The sequence below is a fragment of the Vombatus ursinus genome, unplaced genomic scaffold (genome assembly GCF_900497805.2).
Source record: "Vombatus ursinus unplaced genomic scaffold, bare-nosed wombat genome assembly UNPS02014837.1, whole genome shotgun sequence".
NCBI lineage: Eukaryota > Metazoa > Chordata > Mammalia > Diprotodontia > Vombatidae > Vombatus > Vombatus ursinus.
In genome coordinates this window covers 1,405,476-1,422,521 of record NW_020954615.1, presented here as the reverse complement: position 1 = coordinate 1,422,521, position 17,046 = coordinate 1,405,476, and the positions used below count along the sequence as shown (strand labels likewise).

Sequence of the window (17,046 nt, the reverse complement as noted above, 5' to 3'; positions counted from 1 at the left end):
ACCAGACGCTGTGGGGCAGTAGCCTGTACTCTTGGGGAAATCTCTGTCATGATGGGAGAGATATAATTCCCACCCTTGCAGATCCCCTAGTCCAGGGGTGGGGAACCTGCAGCCTCAAGGCCACGTGTGGCCCCCTAGGTCCTCAAGTGTGGCCTTTTGACTGAATTTGGGGGAGGCACATGTGGCCTCAAGGCCGCAGGTTCCCCACCCCTGCCCCAGTCTGATGAGGGATGTGCCCTTTCACCTCACCATTCCTCCTACACACATTCAGCTTTTCTTCTGAATCTCACAGGGAAAAGTGTGGCACGGAGGAGAACATGTTGGACCCATCTTAGAAACACGCAGGTCACTGAGTCACTCTGAGCCTCAATTTCCTCATCTGCAATAGTGCTATTTAAATAATAGCATTTACCTCTCAGAGCTGATGTGAGGCACATGTGAGACAGTATTGGCAACCGTAAAGCACTTTCTGAATGCTTGCTGGTGTCACTGTCTTGCTTTATCCGCCAATGGTGCCAAGACCACTGGAGTTTGCTGAGTGGGGGGGGGGGCATGATCAGAATTGTGATTTAGAAAAAGTACTTTGGTGATTCAGTAGAGGATGGCCTGGAGGGAGAAGAAACTTGTGGCAGGAAGCCTAACCAGAAGGCTCTCACAACACTCCAGGCATGAAGAGGAGAGGGCCTGCACCCTCAGGGTGACCACAGCAGAGTCAGAGGAGAGAAGCGTGTGGATCAGAAAATGTTTGACCACTGATTAGATGTGAGCGATGAGAGATAGTGAGGAGATAAGGATAACACCTAGGTTGAAAGCCTGAGTGACTAGGAGGATGGTAGTTCCCTCAGCACAAGGGAAGTTTGGAAGTGGGAGCATTTGGGGAGAAAGATAATGAGTTCAATTTTAAATGTGTTGACTTGAAGGTGTCTAGAGGAAATTCAACCTGAGCTGTCTGTTAGGCATTCAACCAGTCCAATCCCCTTGCCTTGGGGCCTTCCTCCCCAAAGAAAAATGTTCTGCTTTATTTTATTGTTTTTTTCAGTTTCAAATGTTCTTCCTCTACCTCCCTGCCCCCTACAGATATGTAGTCACACAAAACAAATACCCTTATTAATCTTGTCCAAGGAAGGAAGGGAAAATATGTGTCCATGTTCACTCTGAGTCCCATCACTTCTCCTTCTGGAGGTGGATAATATGTTTCACCATGAGTCCTTTGGAACTGTGGTTGGTTATTGTGTTGATCAGAGTTACAAAGTTTTGTCACAGTATTATTGTTATCCTATAAATTGTTCTGTTCACTTTACTTTGCATCAGTTCATACAAATCTTCCCAGGTTTTCCGGAAGCCATCCCCTTCATCGCTTCTTAGCACACAGTAGTATTACATCACAATCATATGCCGTAACTTGTACAGCCATTCGTAGCTATCCCCTAAATTTCCTGTTCTTTACCACCACTATAAATATATTGGTACACATGGGTTCTTTTCCTCCTTCTTTGACCTTTTTGAGGAATAGGCCCAATAACAGAACCACTGGGTCAAAGACTATGAATAGTTTGAGAGCTTTGGGGGTACAGTTCCAGACTGCCTTCGCTGTTCCTGCCCTTGAGTCCTACATTCTCAGTGAAGGCTTTCCTAACCTTCCCAGGGCATCCTTCCTGGGACAGGCATTGTGATTCTGCCAGTTTTATTAGGTCTCTGTTATGTTTGAGTCTTGCCTTCTAAGCTTATCTGTTAGCGCCCTGAGAGCAGGACCCAAAGTAGAGCCTCAGATATAGCAAGCTTTCAATAAATGAGCCAGCCCTTTGCCCCTGGGGACGCCCCTGGGCTGGGGCATGACCCCTGCCCGGGAAACTCTCTCAGCTCCAGCGGATTGGCACCTTCTTTGTAAGGAGTGGCTTAGTGTAGAGAGAAGTGAGAGCCTCACAAACAGCATGTGATCCTGACACAGAGGCTGCCTCGTCACCCCCAGGGCCCTGCACCTTCTAGTTCCTACCGCAGGCTCAGGGGCTCATCGAGCTAGACTGGAAAGGGATCTTAGAGACCGTCTGATTCAAGCCCCTCACGTGACAGACGAGGACAGCAGGACTGAGATGGGCTAATGAAATGGAGTTCTGCCCGAGGTCACACAGAACATGATTATCTGACCTAAGATTCGAACCCGTGTCTTCCTAATTCCAAATGCAGCGTTCTGGCCTGGGTACCAAGGTGCCTCTGAAGTTGGGACCTGATTAGGTTAATGGGGTGAGAAAGGGGTCTCTAAAAAGGGAACTTGTTCAGCTGTGTGCTTTTAGGCCAGACCGTACTGATTCAGTCCCCTTGGTGGTGAAACTTATAAAGCTGCTTATAAAATCCTCCCAGAAGCAAGATCCCATGAACATCCTGGCTCACTTATTCCCAAGTTTTCATGACTTTCATTCTCAGATAGGCCTTCTACCCTAAATTCCTCCTGCTACACCTTGTAGTCATTACATGGGCAGCCAAAAGTTCATTTCTCACAGCTTTGTGCCTCAGTTTACTTACCTGCAAAGTTGGACCCCTGCTACCTTCCTAACTGAACATTTCTGCAGGCTAATAACATAAGAGCCACGGTCCCTCAACCATGTCTGGGACATATAAGCCTGTGGTTTCTGCCTGGTTTGTTTGCGCGGCACCTAGCATGCCATGGACACTCAATAATTCTGACAGAATTCAGCTTCTGGGCCCTTTCTTCCTAGGGTGTAACTGGCTCCTGCTTGGGCTGGCATCCAGTTTTATGTGGCCAGCTGCTATTGCTTCTGGGCATCCCCAAAAGAGGAGGAGCAAAAATGAAGGCATTAGGAGCCATTCTGCCAGCAGCCACCGCCATCTGGCATCATCTGTGGGCAGGCACTTCCTGGATAGCAGGAGTCCTGGCGCTGCCCCTTTCCCTGACTCCGGCACCCAGTGGGTCCTCTGAGGAGAAGACTTACAGATTCCTTCCGTCCTCACTCTCAGACCCTGCCAGTCACTGCCTTCCTCCTGGAGAGGACTCCAGAGCATAAGCCAACTGCTCCTCTCCATCCCTCTCAAGGACAGGCTGGCACAGAGCTGCAGCAGGCACAGCGGGTTAGCTATGAGGAAGACCTCACAGACTCATGAGAGAGCTGCAACCCAGGACCTGCTGCTGAGGGAGCTCAGTGCTCCCAGAGGTGCCTTGCCTTAAGCTTCCCACGTTGAAGGATAGACAACCCTCACTGAAAGTGGAGACGGGACTTCACCTTTGATGCACACCTCCACATTGTTGCCATTGCTGCGGCTGCTGCTCAGTTGTTTTACAGTCCCGTCTGACTCTTCATGACACCATTTGAGGTTTTCTTGGCAGAGATACTGGAGTGGTTTGCCATTTCCTTCTCAGAAACTGAGGCAAACAGGCTTAAGTGACTTGTCCAGGGTCACACAGCTAGTATGTGTCTGAGGCCAGATTTGAACTCACAAAAGTGAGTCTTTCTGACCACCTCCACTCTATCATAAGTAAAGAAATTGTTAGCGTAACAGTCCTCTCCCTATACAGAGGATCACTCTCTTCCTCTTCCCCAAGCTTCCTCAAAACAGCAGACCTTCCTAGCAACTGCTGCGACCGAGTCTCGGGGCCTAGGCAAGGGCCCCCTTTCCTAGCCGTCTCTGGCCTGTGCACCCCCTTCAGCCTCCCATCTTAGCCCCAGGTCTCCCTTCTTTGAAGGGACCACAGATTGCCTAGGAGGGCATAAAGAGGGAGGCACAATTTTCCCCGTTCCTCTCAACATCCTATCTCATTCAAGCATAAGAATGTCGTCCCAGAAATGAGAGGTGGCATTGCACACGCATACGCGCACACACCCATGATTTGGGAAAGAGCTACCAGGGCCTCCCCGGTCATTCACTTTACATTTTACAAGCCCAGCCTCACAGGATAAAAATTCCAACAAGAAAACCACATATTTTTGTGGCAGACAAAAGTTTCTCTGGGCGCTTTCACCTTCCGTTACAAGCTGCTCGTGAAGAGGCACGCAGAGGTTGTCCTGGCTGTGAGTCACCTTGGAAAGTGAGATGGAATGTCCGGACCACCATGCCTTCTCTCCTATATCTCTCCAGCTCCAATAGCCCAGGAAGGAAAGGTAGCCCTGCTGTGGCAGGACAGCCAGGTAGATGGGGCCATCATGGAGAAGTTTGGGGGAGTCCTGGAGGGCTGCTTCTCACCCTCCTCGTTAACAGTATGAAGAAGGGATCCTTTGGCATTGCAGGGGACCCCTTCAGTCAGCCACGCTGGTCAGCACGCACCCTGTATTCAGGGCATCTCCTCTACTTCTCTTCTTTGTGGGGACCACCCAAGGGTGCTGGGGCAGCCGAGGCAGGGCTTCTGCACCTGAGGCTTGGAAGCAGGAGACCTGGATGCAGACGGTGCTTCTGCTGTTTCCCATTTGTGTGGCCTTGGGCCAGTCACTTCTCTGTAGGCCTCAGTTTCTTTATGGAGGAGATGAGGGAGATGGCCAAGATGGACTCGTGAGGCCCTTCTAGGACATTCTCGGTGCTGAGCTCACTGTAATGTGTGCAGTAGGGGTGTAGGACATGTTTATGGAATGCTGTGGCCTCTCTCAGTCGCGGTGCTGGAGACGTCAGTAGACGGGCCTGGGCTCAATGGGAAAATCCCTCTACTTCTCAGAAGTTCAGTCTCCTCAGCCATAAAACAAGGATAGTAATTCCTGCCCTGCCTCCGTCATTGATTTATTGTGAGGAAAGTGCCGTAGAAATGGAGGTGACTGTCATCATCGCCATCATCATTAGCACATTTGTTGATCCATGAGTTAATCCTTTCTCTAATCACCCTAGTGCTTTTATATAGTCATCTCTTTTACCGCAAAGCATCCCATCTAATTAGCGTGTTTACTTTCCCAATAAACAAGCCACCCTTAATTATTTTAACCATTTTGGGCTGGAGGAATGTAGGTATCATTGCCTACTTAGCTATTGCTTCATTTAGGTAGCACCCAAAGGTCCCTTCGGGCTTGGTTGTGACATACTCGGTTTGGGGGAATTTGTGTTTGTTTTTAGGGAATCTCCCTCTGAAGGCATTGGCCCGGGCCTGCTTGTCTCGGTGTGATCCCAGGGTTGGTCCTGTGTGGCGTTCGCCCACCACCAGAATGAGGGCCAAAGCGTGTGCGAAAAACTGGTGCCGTGCAGAGTCAGAGAAGGGGAGCTGGGTGTGGGCTGGCCTCCGGACCCTGACAGCTGAGAAGTACTGAGAGAAACCCGATGGGAGAGCCTTCCCAGGGCAGAGGGAAGACTGTTACCAAGAAAAAGAGTTCTGCTATTCTCTCCAGCTGTGTTCATCAGCCCAGTGGGCTAAGGCTTTTGGCATTGCTTTTGCTTTTGCCAGGTCCTTAAGAGAGAATAGCCAAAGAATGGAAAACTGAGGCTTTCCCCATGGGTTAGTCACCAAAGAAAAGCCTTTTCTCCCTGGTTTTCCATTATCCCTAGTAACAACGGTTTCAGGAGGCCTCAGGGCCCCTTTTAGGTGGGGAGGGGTGGGAGAGGGCCTCCTGCTCAGCAGACAGTGCAGACCTTGCCACCCTGCCACCCCCCAGGCTGTTCCACTGCAAATCTCCACTCCTGTCACCTTTGACTCCACAGTGGGGGTTCTAATGAGGCTTCTCAAGGGTCAAAGGAAGGAAGGAAGGGGTCCCAAGTAAGGAGAGCAAAGGGAGCTAACATCTGCCCATCACACTGGGTCTGGCTTCATAGTTGCTTGGGTAGTTTTTTCCCAGCCCAGGGCACAAATGCAGATAATCCCAAGGACATTCAGGTTGGGGTCAGCAATGTTCTTGAAGCAGGACTGGTGGGAACTGTTGGGAGGTTTTTTTTGTTTTTTTTTTTTTAAGTCTCCCTCTGAAGTGCCTTTGTGAGTCAGGCTTGGGGTCTGGTCTTCCTTGAGTCCCCAGCCTGCCTTCTCTGCAGTCCTGCAGTGTAGGGACCCAGGTCACAGGGATGTTCTAAGACACATGAGGTAGTAGAGAAATAACAAGGAATCTGTAAGGATGGAAGACCCTATGTAAATGAGAGACCTCCATGACGCCATAGAATGGCTACTCAGTGATAAAACTCTCCTGGCTCAGCCCAGGCCAGACGGACCCTTCTGAAGACAGTGCCCATTCTGAGCTGGCCCAGAGGGGAGCCACACAGCACCCTGAGCTGGGAATGTCATCTGGGGGCCCAGCACCACCATGTTCAGTTACTTCCTGCTAAGAGTATTCCAAAGAGCTGACGGTGACCTAGAGTGACATGGCTCCCAGTGCATCAGTGAGGAGGAAGAGGAAGGAGTAAAGAATCCTTAAGTTGGGCTCAAGGCTTCTTTCCCTTACTTCACTGCTTTGACCTGCCCCCATCAGAACCACTGGACGTGTGCCCTGATTTCCTGTCTAGTAGCAGCTTCCTGCCCTGCTGTGGCAAGTGAGTGGAGTTGGGTCCTGGATGCCCCAGTACCCACGAGTCAGCTACTCACTGTGGGAAAGGGCATTTTCCAGGAGATCCCTTCCCAAAGGGGCAGGGCTGGGCCCTCAGGATGCAGTACCCTCCCCACCGATTAAGCTCAGAGCAGTTAATCACCCAGCTCCAGAGCCAGGCTTAACAGCAGGAAACACAAAGGCGGGTGAGTTCTCCGCAGGCGATAATGTGGGTTTATCTGGCTGGCCTTAGCCCCAGTAGGATTATCTGTGATGCCTGGAACCCCAAAGGTGGAGGGTTGTCATGAGTCATCCCCAGAGGTCATGCAGAGGTGTAGAGGGCTCCAGTGCAGCCTGGACCCCAAGCGCTTGTGAGTGCTCAGACTCTGTCTTTTCTCCTCCCATGAGGTGCTTGTGGTTGCCCAAACATTGTGCAGCACCTTTTAGTCACCAGGTGGTGTTTTTTCAGCTGAAGGGGAGCAGCAGAATAGAGTGGGAAGGCACCCTTGGCTGAGACCGCCAGCCCTTCCTGAAGTAGCCGTGTGACCGTAGATCAGACATGTTTTCTCTCTGGGCCTCCCTTTTCTGATCTGTGTGATTGGATAACAAGCTCTGCCCTTCCCTACCTCTTAGATCCATGTCAAAGACAATGAAGCTTGGGGGTGGGGCCTGTCTGCAGGAGAGTGTTGGAGGCTTGGCATGGTTAGGGCTAAGATTCCCATTTCCTCGGGTCCAAGAAAGACCTGATGGAGTCCATGGATGGAGTCCACATCATCGAGTGGTCCAGGGAGTCCCTTAGTGTAGCCATCCTCCGGAAGGTGAGAATCCATCCTTCTTCCCCTACTCCTGTGCGGTACACTGGGCTGGAGGACTCCCTTTCTTGGCCCCAGGGATGATGTATCAAAGTCCCTGTCAGGCCCAAACATTCCAGGAATGAATTTGGGTTACTCACATAGGACTTTACCATTATCAACCTGTGAGATGTACCCCCTCCACAAGATACACCCTGGTGAGTCACCACTCATAGAGCTCAGAAAGATTTAACCAGCAAGGGTATGACCATTAAACTGTCTCCTTCCAGAACCATGACCCAAGAAGTTTGAGGGAACATTCTTCAGGGAAGAAGAGTCCGAGTCCGAGAGCACAAAGAAATTCCAGGACAGGAATGCAAGAAAGCAGGCCAGGGGAAAGAATTACAACAGCAGCAGTAACTCACATTTCTATAGCAGTCCGTGCACCAGGCACTGTGCTAAGTGCTTTACACGTGCTATCTCATTGTGTGTCACTCTCTCAACTCTTCCACAGGAGTTCAGCTATTCCAGGCCTTCTCTTTAAGCCCCCTATATTACCCCTATCCTTTCCTCTCAGCAGATGACCTCACCTCCTACTTTATTTATTAAAAAAAAAAGCCAAGTCAAGCCATCCATTAAGAATTCTTCCATCTCCCTTCCTTCCTCCCTTAAGTGTTTGCACTCCTTTGTTCCAGTCTCGGGGGTAGGGTGTCCCTTCTCCTACCAAAGCTAATCCCTCTTACTTGTGTCTTTGGTCAGATCTCCTCTGTCTGTCCTTCTCCACTGGCTCCTTCCTTATTCTCTATAGACGTCCCTTGGTCACTACCCCATCCTTTTAAAAAAAAAAACCCTGGGGCAGCTAGGTGGCACAGTGGATAGAGCACTGGCCCTGAAGTCAGGAGGACCTGAGTTCAAATCCGGCCTCAGACCAAACACTTGACACTTACTAGCTGTGTGACCCTGGGCAAGTCACTTAACCCCAATTGCCTAAAAAAAAAAAAATCCTTCACTTGATTCTGCCATCCTCTCAAGCTTTCATAAACTCCCATTAGAGAGGGTGGTCTTCACTACCTGCTACTACTTCTTCACCAAACACTCATCTCGGCCCTTTTGTAATCTGACTTCTGAGCTCACCCGTCAGGGAACTAGGTGACAGCATATAGAATACTGGAGAGTCAGAAAGACCTAAGTTGTATGACTTTGAGCAAGTCACTGCGCCTTGCTTTCCTCAGTTTCCTCAATCGTATCTAATAAGGACAACAACAGCACCTACCTCCCAAGCTTGTGGTGAGGATCAGATGAGACTTTGGTAGGCGTTTAGCAAGCACGTAGCATGTGCTGTGTAAATGTTACTCCCTTTCCCCACCCCAGTCTGTCCCTGTACTGGAGCAGCTCTCTCAAAGTCGTCCGTGATCTCCTGACTGCTGAATCAGGTAGCCTTTTCTCAATCGTCATTATTCTTAACTTTTACATAGCTTTTGACTGCTGTTGACCGCCCTCTTCTCCTAGCCTCCTAGACGCCTTCTCTTGTCTTGGCATCTGCGTCTGGGATACTGTCCCTTCTTGGATCTTCCCAATTTCCTCTTCTCTAGAGACAAGCGGTTGGATCAGATGACGCCTAAGATCGAATTGTACAGAGGCTTTCTGTAACAGAGATGGCTGCTTCATTTGACGATTTCTGACTCTGTCTGGTCTATAAGTCAGTGTATTAAGGGCCTGCTCTGTGCCAGGTACTGTGCTAAACACCGAGAATACATAGAAAGACAAAAAACAGTCCCTGGTATCAAGCTCACAGTGGAATAGAGGAGCAAACACGGAAACAATTATTTACAAACAAGCTATTGACAGGGTAATTGGAGATAATCAACACAAGGAAGGCACTGACATTAAGGAGGATCAGGAAAGGCTTCGTAGGAGGTAGGATTTTAGCTGGTATTTGAAAGAAGCCAAGGGGCAGAGATGAGGTCAGGAATAAGAGTCTGAATTATTCAGTTCAGGTGGAGGATTCCAAGAGGCCCTTTGTGGGACCACTTTGGGGGAAGCCCTCTTAGTTGAGCTTTTTGTTGACAAAGCACGTTGGGTGCCACCTCCTGTTTCAAGGCTATGTCAATGCCTGATGTGTGCTGTGACTTCATCCTGGGAAAAGCTAGCCCCGGCCCCAGATTCTCCTGCCCTTCTCTGGGTGAGAAGCAGCTGATAAAACCAGGACCCCTGGCATGGTAGGTGTGGGCTGGTGCCCATAATGGGACGTGTCAAAGTCCTGCTGAGTGACTCCTAGCTATTTTCTGTGTTCCTACAATGGAAATCATTTGTGCTACTACTCAAAGAGATCAGAGAAAGAGGTAGAGGACCCATACATACAAAAATATCCATAGTGGCTCTTTTTGTGGTGGCTAAGCATTGGAAACTTAGGGGATGCCCCTCCATTGGGGAATGACTGAGCAAGTGATAGTATCTGTTCCAAAGGACTCGTGATGAAACCTGCTGCTGGGCTCTGGACAGGGAAGCAATAGCCTGTGAGGACAGATTAAAGCATATTTTCCTTCCTTTCTTTTTTCAAACATGGCTACTGCAGAATTTTTTTATACATAACTCTACGTATTTGTAATGGCTTTGGTTTTTCCTTGCCTTCTCAATAGGTGGGAGAGAAGAAAGAGGGAGAGAATTCAAAATTTAAAATAAAATAAAATTGAATGAAAAATGTTTAATGTGAAGAAAATAAATTCATCATATTCTTCATTTCATGTCATCATGGTAGTATTCTGTTACATTCATAATAACTTTTTTAACCATTCCCTAGTCAGTGGACCTCTATTTTTGATTTTCTAAACAAAGCCTGTGTGTTTGCTATACAAAATGTTCTGCTATAAATATTTTGGTGTATATAAGGCCTTTCTTTTTTATCATTGACATCTTTGAGCTATATGCCTAGCATTGCAATCCCTGGGTCAAAAGAAGGTTATGGACATTGTAACCATTTTCTTAGAATAATTTCAAATGGATTTCCAGAGTGGTTGGACCAACTCACAGTGGGCTCATCTTTCCATAATCCCTCCAACACTGGCTATTCCCTACTTCTGTTGTCTTTGCCAATTTGCTGGATAGGTGGCAGAAATTCAAAGAGTCATTTTAATTTGCATTTCTCCTAATATTAGCAGTTGGGAACATTCTTTCACATGGTTGTTAATAATTTACAATTCTTCTTGTGAGATTGTATTTCTTCTTGAAGTGTTCTTAGATTGGCAGGGAATTGCTAGGATAGTGTGTTGTATATACATTGTCAGAATTACTAATGGTTTTGTTAATTTAAATTCTTTTTATTGTGAACTTAACAATCATCAAGAAACTTCAATATTTCAGTATTTTAAAAGAGCAGGAAAGATGTATAAGAAATTGTGAATTTCTGTCATGTACCCATTTGGAGGTTTTTTGCGTTATTGTTTTGCTTTGTGACGAGATGATTCAATCTCAGCAGGGGGAGAATTGAAATAGTTATGATGTAAAGACAAGAGGCATCAATAAAAAAAAAATAAGTAAATGTTTTCAAGTTTAGACTTCATTTGGTATTAGAGGCAGCTAGATGACTTGGATGGAACACAGGGCCAGGACTCAGGAAGACCTGAGTTCCAATCCAGCCTCAAAAACTTACTAACTGTGTGACTCTAGGTAACTCACTTGACCCCTGGTTGCCTCAGTTTCCTCATCTGTAAAATAGGGATAATAATAGTACCTACCTTACATGGCTGTTGTGAGAATTAAATGAGATGATATTGTTTAGCACAGTGCCTGACACATAGTAGGTGCTTGCTAAATTCTTCTTTACCTCCTTCCCTCCCTCCTCTCTCTTTCTTCCTTCTTACTTCCCTTCCTCACTTCCCCCCTCCTTCCTCTCCTCTCCTCCCCCCTTCCTTCCTTGGTGCCTTCCTTCCTACTTGCCCCTACTTGCCTTAAAGAGCATACATGCTCCTGAGGGCCCACAACCTGCTGGTTCATAAGATCTTAGATTCAGAGGTAGAAAGGGTCTCAGAGGTCATCTAGTCGAACACTCATTTTACAGATGAAGAAACTGGGCTCCAAAGAGGCTCAGTGACAGCCCAAAGCCCCAGGGAGTGCGCGCGGTATCCGTGCCTCCAGACCTACTGCATTAACCCCTAGGGGGACGCACATCTGGATTCCAGTCGAGGAATCTGTTGCTGTCGTTCTTTGATCCTTACCTCTCTCCAGACAAGTCATCTGGCGCTTGTGAAGCACCTACTGTGTGCTCGGCACTGGGGACGTTCTCCCAATGGCAGTGATAACCCGGTCCTGCCAACTTCACAGTCGTCCTCCTTTGATGACCGGAGGGTGCTCTCTGTGAGCTAACGTCACTGCTGGTCCTGGCCGCTGGTCGCAGGGAGGCTGGAGAGATTATTGTTATAATCACTTGTGATTAACCCCCGGGCCTTGCGTGTTTTGCAGCTTTTGGATCTGTTCACCCAATGGGACTGGTCAACGTACCTCGCTGACTATGGCCAACCTACTTGCAAATATCTGCGTGTCAACCCAGTGACAGCCCTGGCCCTGCTCGAAAAGTGAGTCCATCTTGGGAGGCTTGTGGCATGGGCCATAGAGAGGAAAGATAGGCAGGCAGACTAGCCCTATCCAAGCCTTCCTAGAAGCAGCTGCCCATGGAGGCCAACCAAAGGAAAAGGGGGGAGCTAGTTTCTGTCCCTTTAAAAACACGGCCCTTGCCAGGCCTTTGGAAGGGCAGAGAAAAGCTGTTGGGCCCTGGATCAGGCCCCTCAGGCCTGCCTCCTCCAGAAATATTGTCCCCAAGGTGGTGAGCACTGTCCCAAACCCAGGGGCTGCTGTTGCCCCTGCTAGGCAGACACGTGGGCCCATCGGTAGTCAGAGGGCAGGGTATTTAGAGAACCTGGTCAGCAGAGGAAAACTGCCCCGGCCTACTGAGGAGGCAAGGGGGAGCCCCCGGACAGCCTGGACAACCCCTCCCAGAGGCTGTGGTCTTGCTCTAAGGCAGAGGTTCCCAAACTTTCTGGTCCCAGAATCCTTAAAACTCTTAAAAAATTATGGAGGACCCTGAAGAACTTTTGTCCATATGTGCTCCATCTCTTGGAAATCCAGCTGAGCTAGCTCCAAAGGGCCTCCCTGCAGCGTCTTGTCCTGCCGCAGTCTCTGCCTCGGCCCCCTGCTATGCAAAGCCTGCCAGACGTGTCCCCAGGAAGAAAACCCTCAGGGTCATGGTCATGAGAAGTAGGAGGGACACAGAGGGAAGACCCCCAGGCAGCCCCCGTGCCTTCTTGCTGCTGCCAGAGACTCCTCCAGGACTATCTTAGCAGTCACTCTGCATTGTGCAGCTGGGCCTAGAAAAGTGGTGGGCATTGGTCTTCCTAGAGTGCCGGGGCCAGGCCAGGCTGCCCAGGAGGGCTCGAGTCAGTCAGTGGGATGAGTGGGGGCAGCACTAATGGCACCCTTGGGCAGAGGCTGCATTTGGCCTCCTTATTGGAGACCCCTGTCCTGGAGATGGACCCGCATGTTCAAGTGCGTGCTGATAACCGCAGTCCCATCGGGGCACCTCCCTTCTAAGGAAAGCTCAGCTGCTCAGGAGGGTCTCTGGCCAAGCCAGGGGCTGGGGGCTTTGGGCTCTTTGGTCAGGCCCGGTCAGGCTCTGCTGACCGGAGGGGAGAGCTGCCCTGCCTCCTTGCCGTTGTAACGGTGTCTTTGTGGTTCTTCCCTCACCTAGAATATCCAGAGAATAAGTAGAGGCAGCTGGGCCTGCATCCTCTCCCTGGCACCGAGGCTTCTTGCTTTCTTCCTTTCCCTTAATGACCTCACTGGGAAGCCTCTCAGTCCACGCTGAGGTACTAATCCCCTGAGCTGTCCAGGCACTGATTGGCCAGCCACTTCTGCACCGCTCTTCCTTCTTATGACCGTCTTCCCTCCTCCTGGGGGCTGCTCAGGGAACAAGGGACTCTGAGATATGAAACTGGGCCCTCTGAGGGAAAGCTTTCCTTGGTGGGAGCAGCTCCTGACGGACCTCTGAGGAGTGAGGACCCCAGAGCAGCCCCCCAACCTTGAGCTGGTCATGAGAAAGCAGTACGGGCTGCTGACCTGTCCTGAGACCCCCGCCTGGTGACCTGGAGTCACCTGGAATAATAATGACCATGAAGATGATGGCGATCACATTTATAGAGCCCCTTAAGGTTTGCTGAGCGCTTAACAAATGTTATCTCAGCAACCCTGCCAGGTGGATGCTATTGTTGCCTCCATCTCAGGAAACTGAGGTCAACAGAGGTCAACTGACATCCCCGGAGTCACACAGCCAGTGAGTGTCTGCAGCCAGATTTGAACTCAGCTCTTCCTGACTGCAGGCCCAGCATTGCACCCACTGTGCCACCTACTGTCCGAGGCCCTGAAACCCTCAAGCTGAATTGATTGACTGAAGCCTCCCTCCGTGGGCAGCAGGGCTCTTGACACTCCCAGAGAATCCCCCAGCCTCATTAGAATTGATATTGCCCAGTGCAATGGAAAGACCTCAGGATTGGGAGTGAGAGGACCCGGCTTCAGAAGCTCCCTGCTGCTGGTCACCTCAGTCACTGACCCTGTCTGCTCCTCAGTGTCCTCCTTGGTAGATAAAGCAGTTGGGCTAGGTGATCTCCACTACCCCGTCCAGCTCTAAATGCTGGCGTCTTGGGAAACGAGTCCCTCACTGCTGTCTGACCACGTGCAAGAGAGGGGTCACTCACTGCCTGGAGAGTTGAGCGATTAGATCCTTGGGGGTGAGCTGCTTCTCAGTCCAAGGCAATCCCTCCCCAGGAGAGGGTCCTGTGGGGCCTCCTGAAGCGTTTCCACGGTGGAAGCTTCTGCACGCACACACACGTGCACCCACGTACACACACACACATGGGCACGCGTGCTCACACACACACATGCATACGCCTTCGTGTCACAAGTCACTTCCCACCTCCCTCCCCTCCAAAAACAGTCTAGTCAGACCCCACCCAGAGGAGCTGCAGAGACTGCTGGCCCAGAGGCTCAGGATCCAACTCGACCGTCTTTCTCCAGAGCCAAACCTTGGAATCCAGACATCATGACCATGACTAAGCCAGGAGCAGCTTCGCTCCAAAGAGCCCAAGAAAGGGCCTCCTGGGAGCCCCGGCCCCGACCCCACCTCGGGGCTAGACGAGCCTCTCCAGCCCCAAGCATCAGGGCTCCACATCAGGGCTAGCACCGCTGGTTTGCCTCTGCTAGGGCCGTCTGAAGGAAAGCACTCTGAAGAGGAAGTGGGCTTCTTTGTCTGTAGGCCATGTGCAGTAAGGGAAGGGCAGCCTCCTCTGGGGTAGCAGCCTGGGCCCAGCAACCTCATGGTCCCGGAGAGGACATGTTGGTGTTTTCTTTCCATCTTCCACCAGCGTCCTCCACCTTTTCTGAGGTGCACCCTCACCCAGACCAGTGCACCACACGCACGTGCGTGCATGCACATGGCTGGACCCAGACACTCCCTAAAATAGACATGTATGCACACATGTTCTTATGCATGCGCATTCATCTGACCAGAGACCCTCTGCGCCTGTAGCCAGCTCAGAGAAAAGGGACAAGAAGAAGAGTTGGGGTGAAAGACGTCACTCAGTTCAGTGCTCACGATTGGTAGGGAGCAGGGAAAGTGCCCCTCGGGACACGTGTCTGCCTTGCCTCATCTCTGCTCAGACCCCATGGGCCAGCCTCCTCGGCTAGCTCAGGCTAAGGTCTAGGAGGGGGATGAGTATTCCAAGCTCCCGTGGCCCTAGAGCTTTGTCTGAGCCTTCAGTGAGACCCCCCCCCCAGGCCAGGCTGTACTTTGCTAGAGGCCCTCAATACCAAGACCTGGAGGGGCCCTGAAGCCCACCCCACAATCCTCACATTCCCCTTCTTGGCTACCACATCCCACTGTTGGATGCTGGAACCCAGTGCCAGGTGAAATGCCATCCTCGTAAGTTAGGAACAATTTATTTAATGATGAAAGTGTCCCCAGAGGCATCAGCCCTGAGTGCAGAGGCAGACTGGAAAGGGCTGCCCAGTGAGAGCCCTGGGCAGTATAGAACAGAGGGGTGGGGTAACCCTGGGTTTCTCCTCCACCTCTTCCTCCTTTTCATTCTCCCCCTATAACTTTGCCTTCTATCCTTTCTTGCCCCCTACCCAGTTGCTTCCCAAGGAAGGAGACCCCTCCCTCTGGTTACTGCTTACTGATCTGACCAATAGTGTGGGGAAGGGGACGGATATTCTGAGATTCCCTCTGGTTCTTGTCCTTGCTTCCAAGACCATGGTTAGTGGTTGAGAGTTCAAGGTCACTGGGCTTTCCCTGACCTGTCTCCTGTATCCAGGTTCTAAAGACGCCACCTAGGTTCCCAGAAAGTTTGAGCCCCAGTCCTTCCCCAGGACTCACGTCCCAAGTGTTGGAAGCACAGCCACCCAAACAAAGAAACCAAGGAGAGGAAGAAGGTGTGCCCTGCCACGGGGACCCTCAGATTGGGCTCCTGCGGTGTTTCCTCAGGGAGCCAAGTCTAGGGCACAGGGGGGGCCTTTGGGGAGCCCTCCCGCCTCTGCCACCCTTCTGATGCTGTTCAGGGCACCCTCTGACTCTGCCCTCTGTCCTCCCCTCTACCCAGGATGAAGGACACTAGCCGTAAGAACAATATGTTTGCACAGTTTCGGAAGAATGAGCGAGACAAGCAGAAACTGATTGACACCGTGGCCAAGCAGCTCCGAGGACTTATCAACAGCCACCACTCGTGAGGGCGGGGCTCTGCACTCTTGGATTCCTCTTCAAAGAGAATATGTGTCTTTTTTTGTTGTTGTTTTTTTTAATCACCTTCTGTACAGTATCCACAAAACCTCCTCCCAGAGCAGAGATGGATGGAGGGAGGAAGAGAGGGAGGGCTGGCTAAGTCAGAATTCGAGGGCTGGGGTGGCACCACACGCATGACTCTGCTCCTGGGGTCCCAGCCTAACTAACCCCTCCGCCCCCCCAACAGGCTGGGACCTGGGGGAAGAGATGCCCCAGGAGTCGGGCAGGCCATTCTTCTTTAGATCTGGGCCCCTCCCCCAGGGCCACGGGATTCTCAGTGGGCAGGCTGTGGTCTCCATCTGCACACTGTGCTAAGTAAGGCCAGGGCAGGGCAAGGAAGGGATGAGATGGAGAGAGGAACTGGCCTCTGCACTGGCAGGTGTGGCTAAGATGGCAGCCTTGAGCAGCAGGGGGTCTGGGACACATTGTGTCTGCATTTCAAATCTAGATCTCGGCAGGCTTGCCTCAGGGTTTCCATCTTGTCCAGTTGCCTTGCCCCTCTGGCCTCCCGAGGCCCTGTCCTGGCTCCCCCTGCCCACACCTAGACCTTTCCATCCAAATGTTAAGGCCTTGATATCAGCCCAGGGTGGAGGAAGAACCCAAGCTGAATTCAGGAAAAAGGGTTACTGTCTTAGATGCCAAGGGCTTGTGTCCCCAGTGGACCAGCTGACCTGTGCAGGCCCCAGACTCCTGCTAACTGAGGGGAGGGAATGGAGGGCATGAAAAGTCACCTGTCAAAAGCCCTGGCGCCTTGTGGGAGCTTGCCCTGAGGAACCAGTGGCAACCATGCCCCTGACATGCAGCCCAGGAACATGGCCACGAGCCCTGCTGGAGGACGGTGCTTAGCTCTGCCCAAGTCTCCTCCAAACCTCCTCCCTTGGACGTGTTGGACCACAGTCAGGGTGAGCACAAAACCTTTTCCTGTCTATCCCTCACACTCCCAGGGGGTGCCCCAAAGGCACGGTCTTGCATCCCAAACACAGGCCCTCACATTTTGCTG

General features: G+C 51.0%; 1 protein-coding gene across 2 annotated transcripts in view; it reads left to right on the top strand.

The window, feature by feature from the left end:
- The window catches only part of EXOC6B (exocyst complex component 6B), a 607,320-nt gene extending 591,274 nt beyond the window's left edge, over nt 1-16,046 (top strand). The window contains exons 21-22 of one of the 2 annotated variants that reach the window (XM_027839975.1): nt 11,684-11,796; nt 15,868-16,046. In XM_027839975.1, the coding sequence (XP_027695776.1) occupies nt 11,684-11,796; nt 15,868-15,994 (240 nt within the window). In that variant the 3' untranslated portion in view covers nt 15,995-16,046. Of the gene's footprint in view, nt 1-11,683; nt 11,797-15,867 lie in introns of those variants that run through there. The other variant, XM_027839976.1, reaches the window with a different exon arrangement.
- Nucleotides 16,047-17,046: the final 1,000 nt, after the last annotated feature.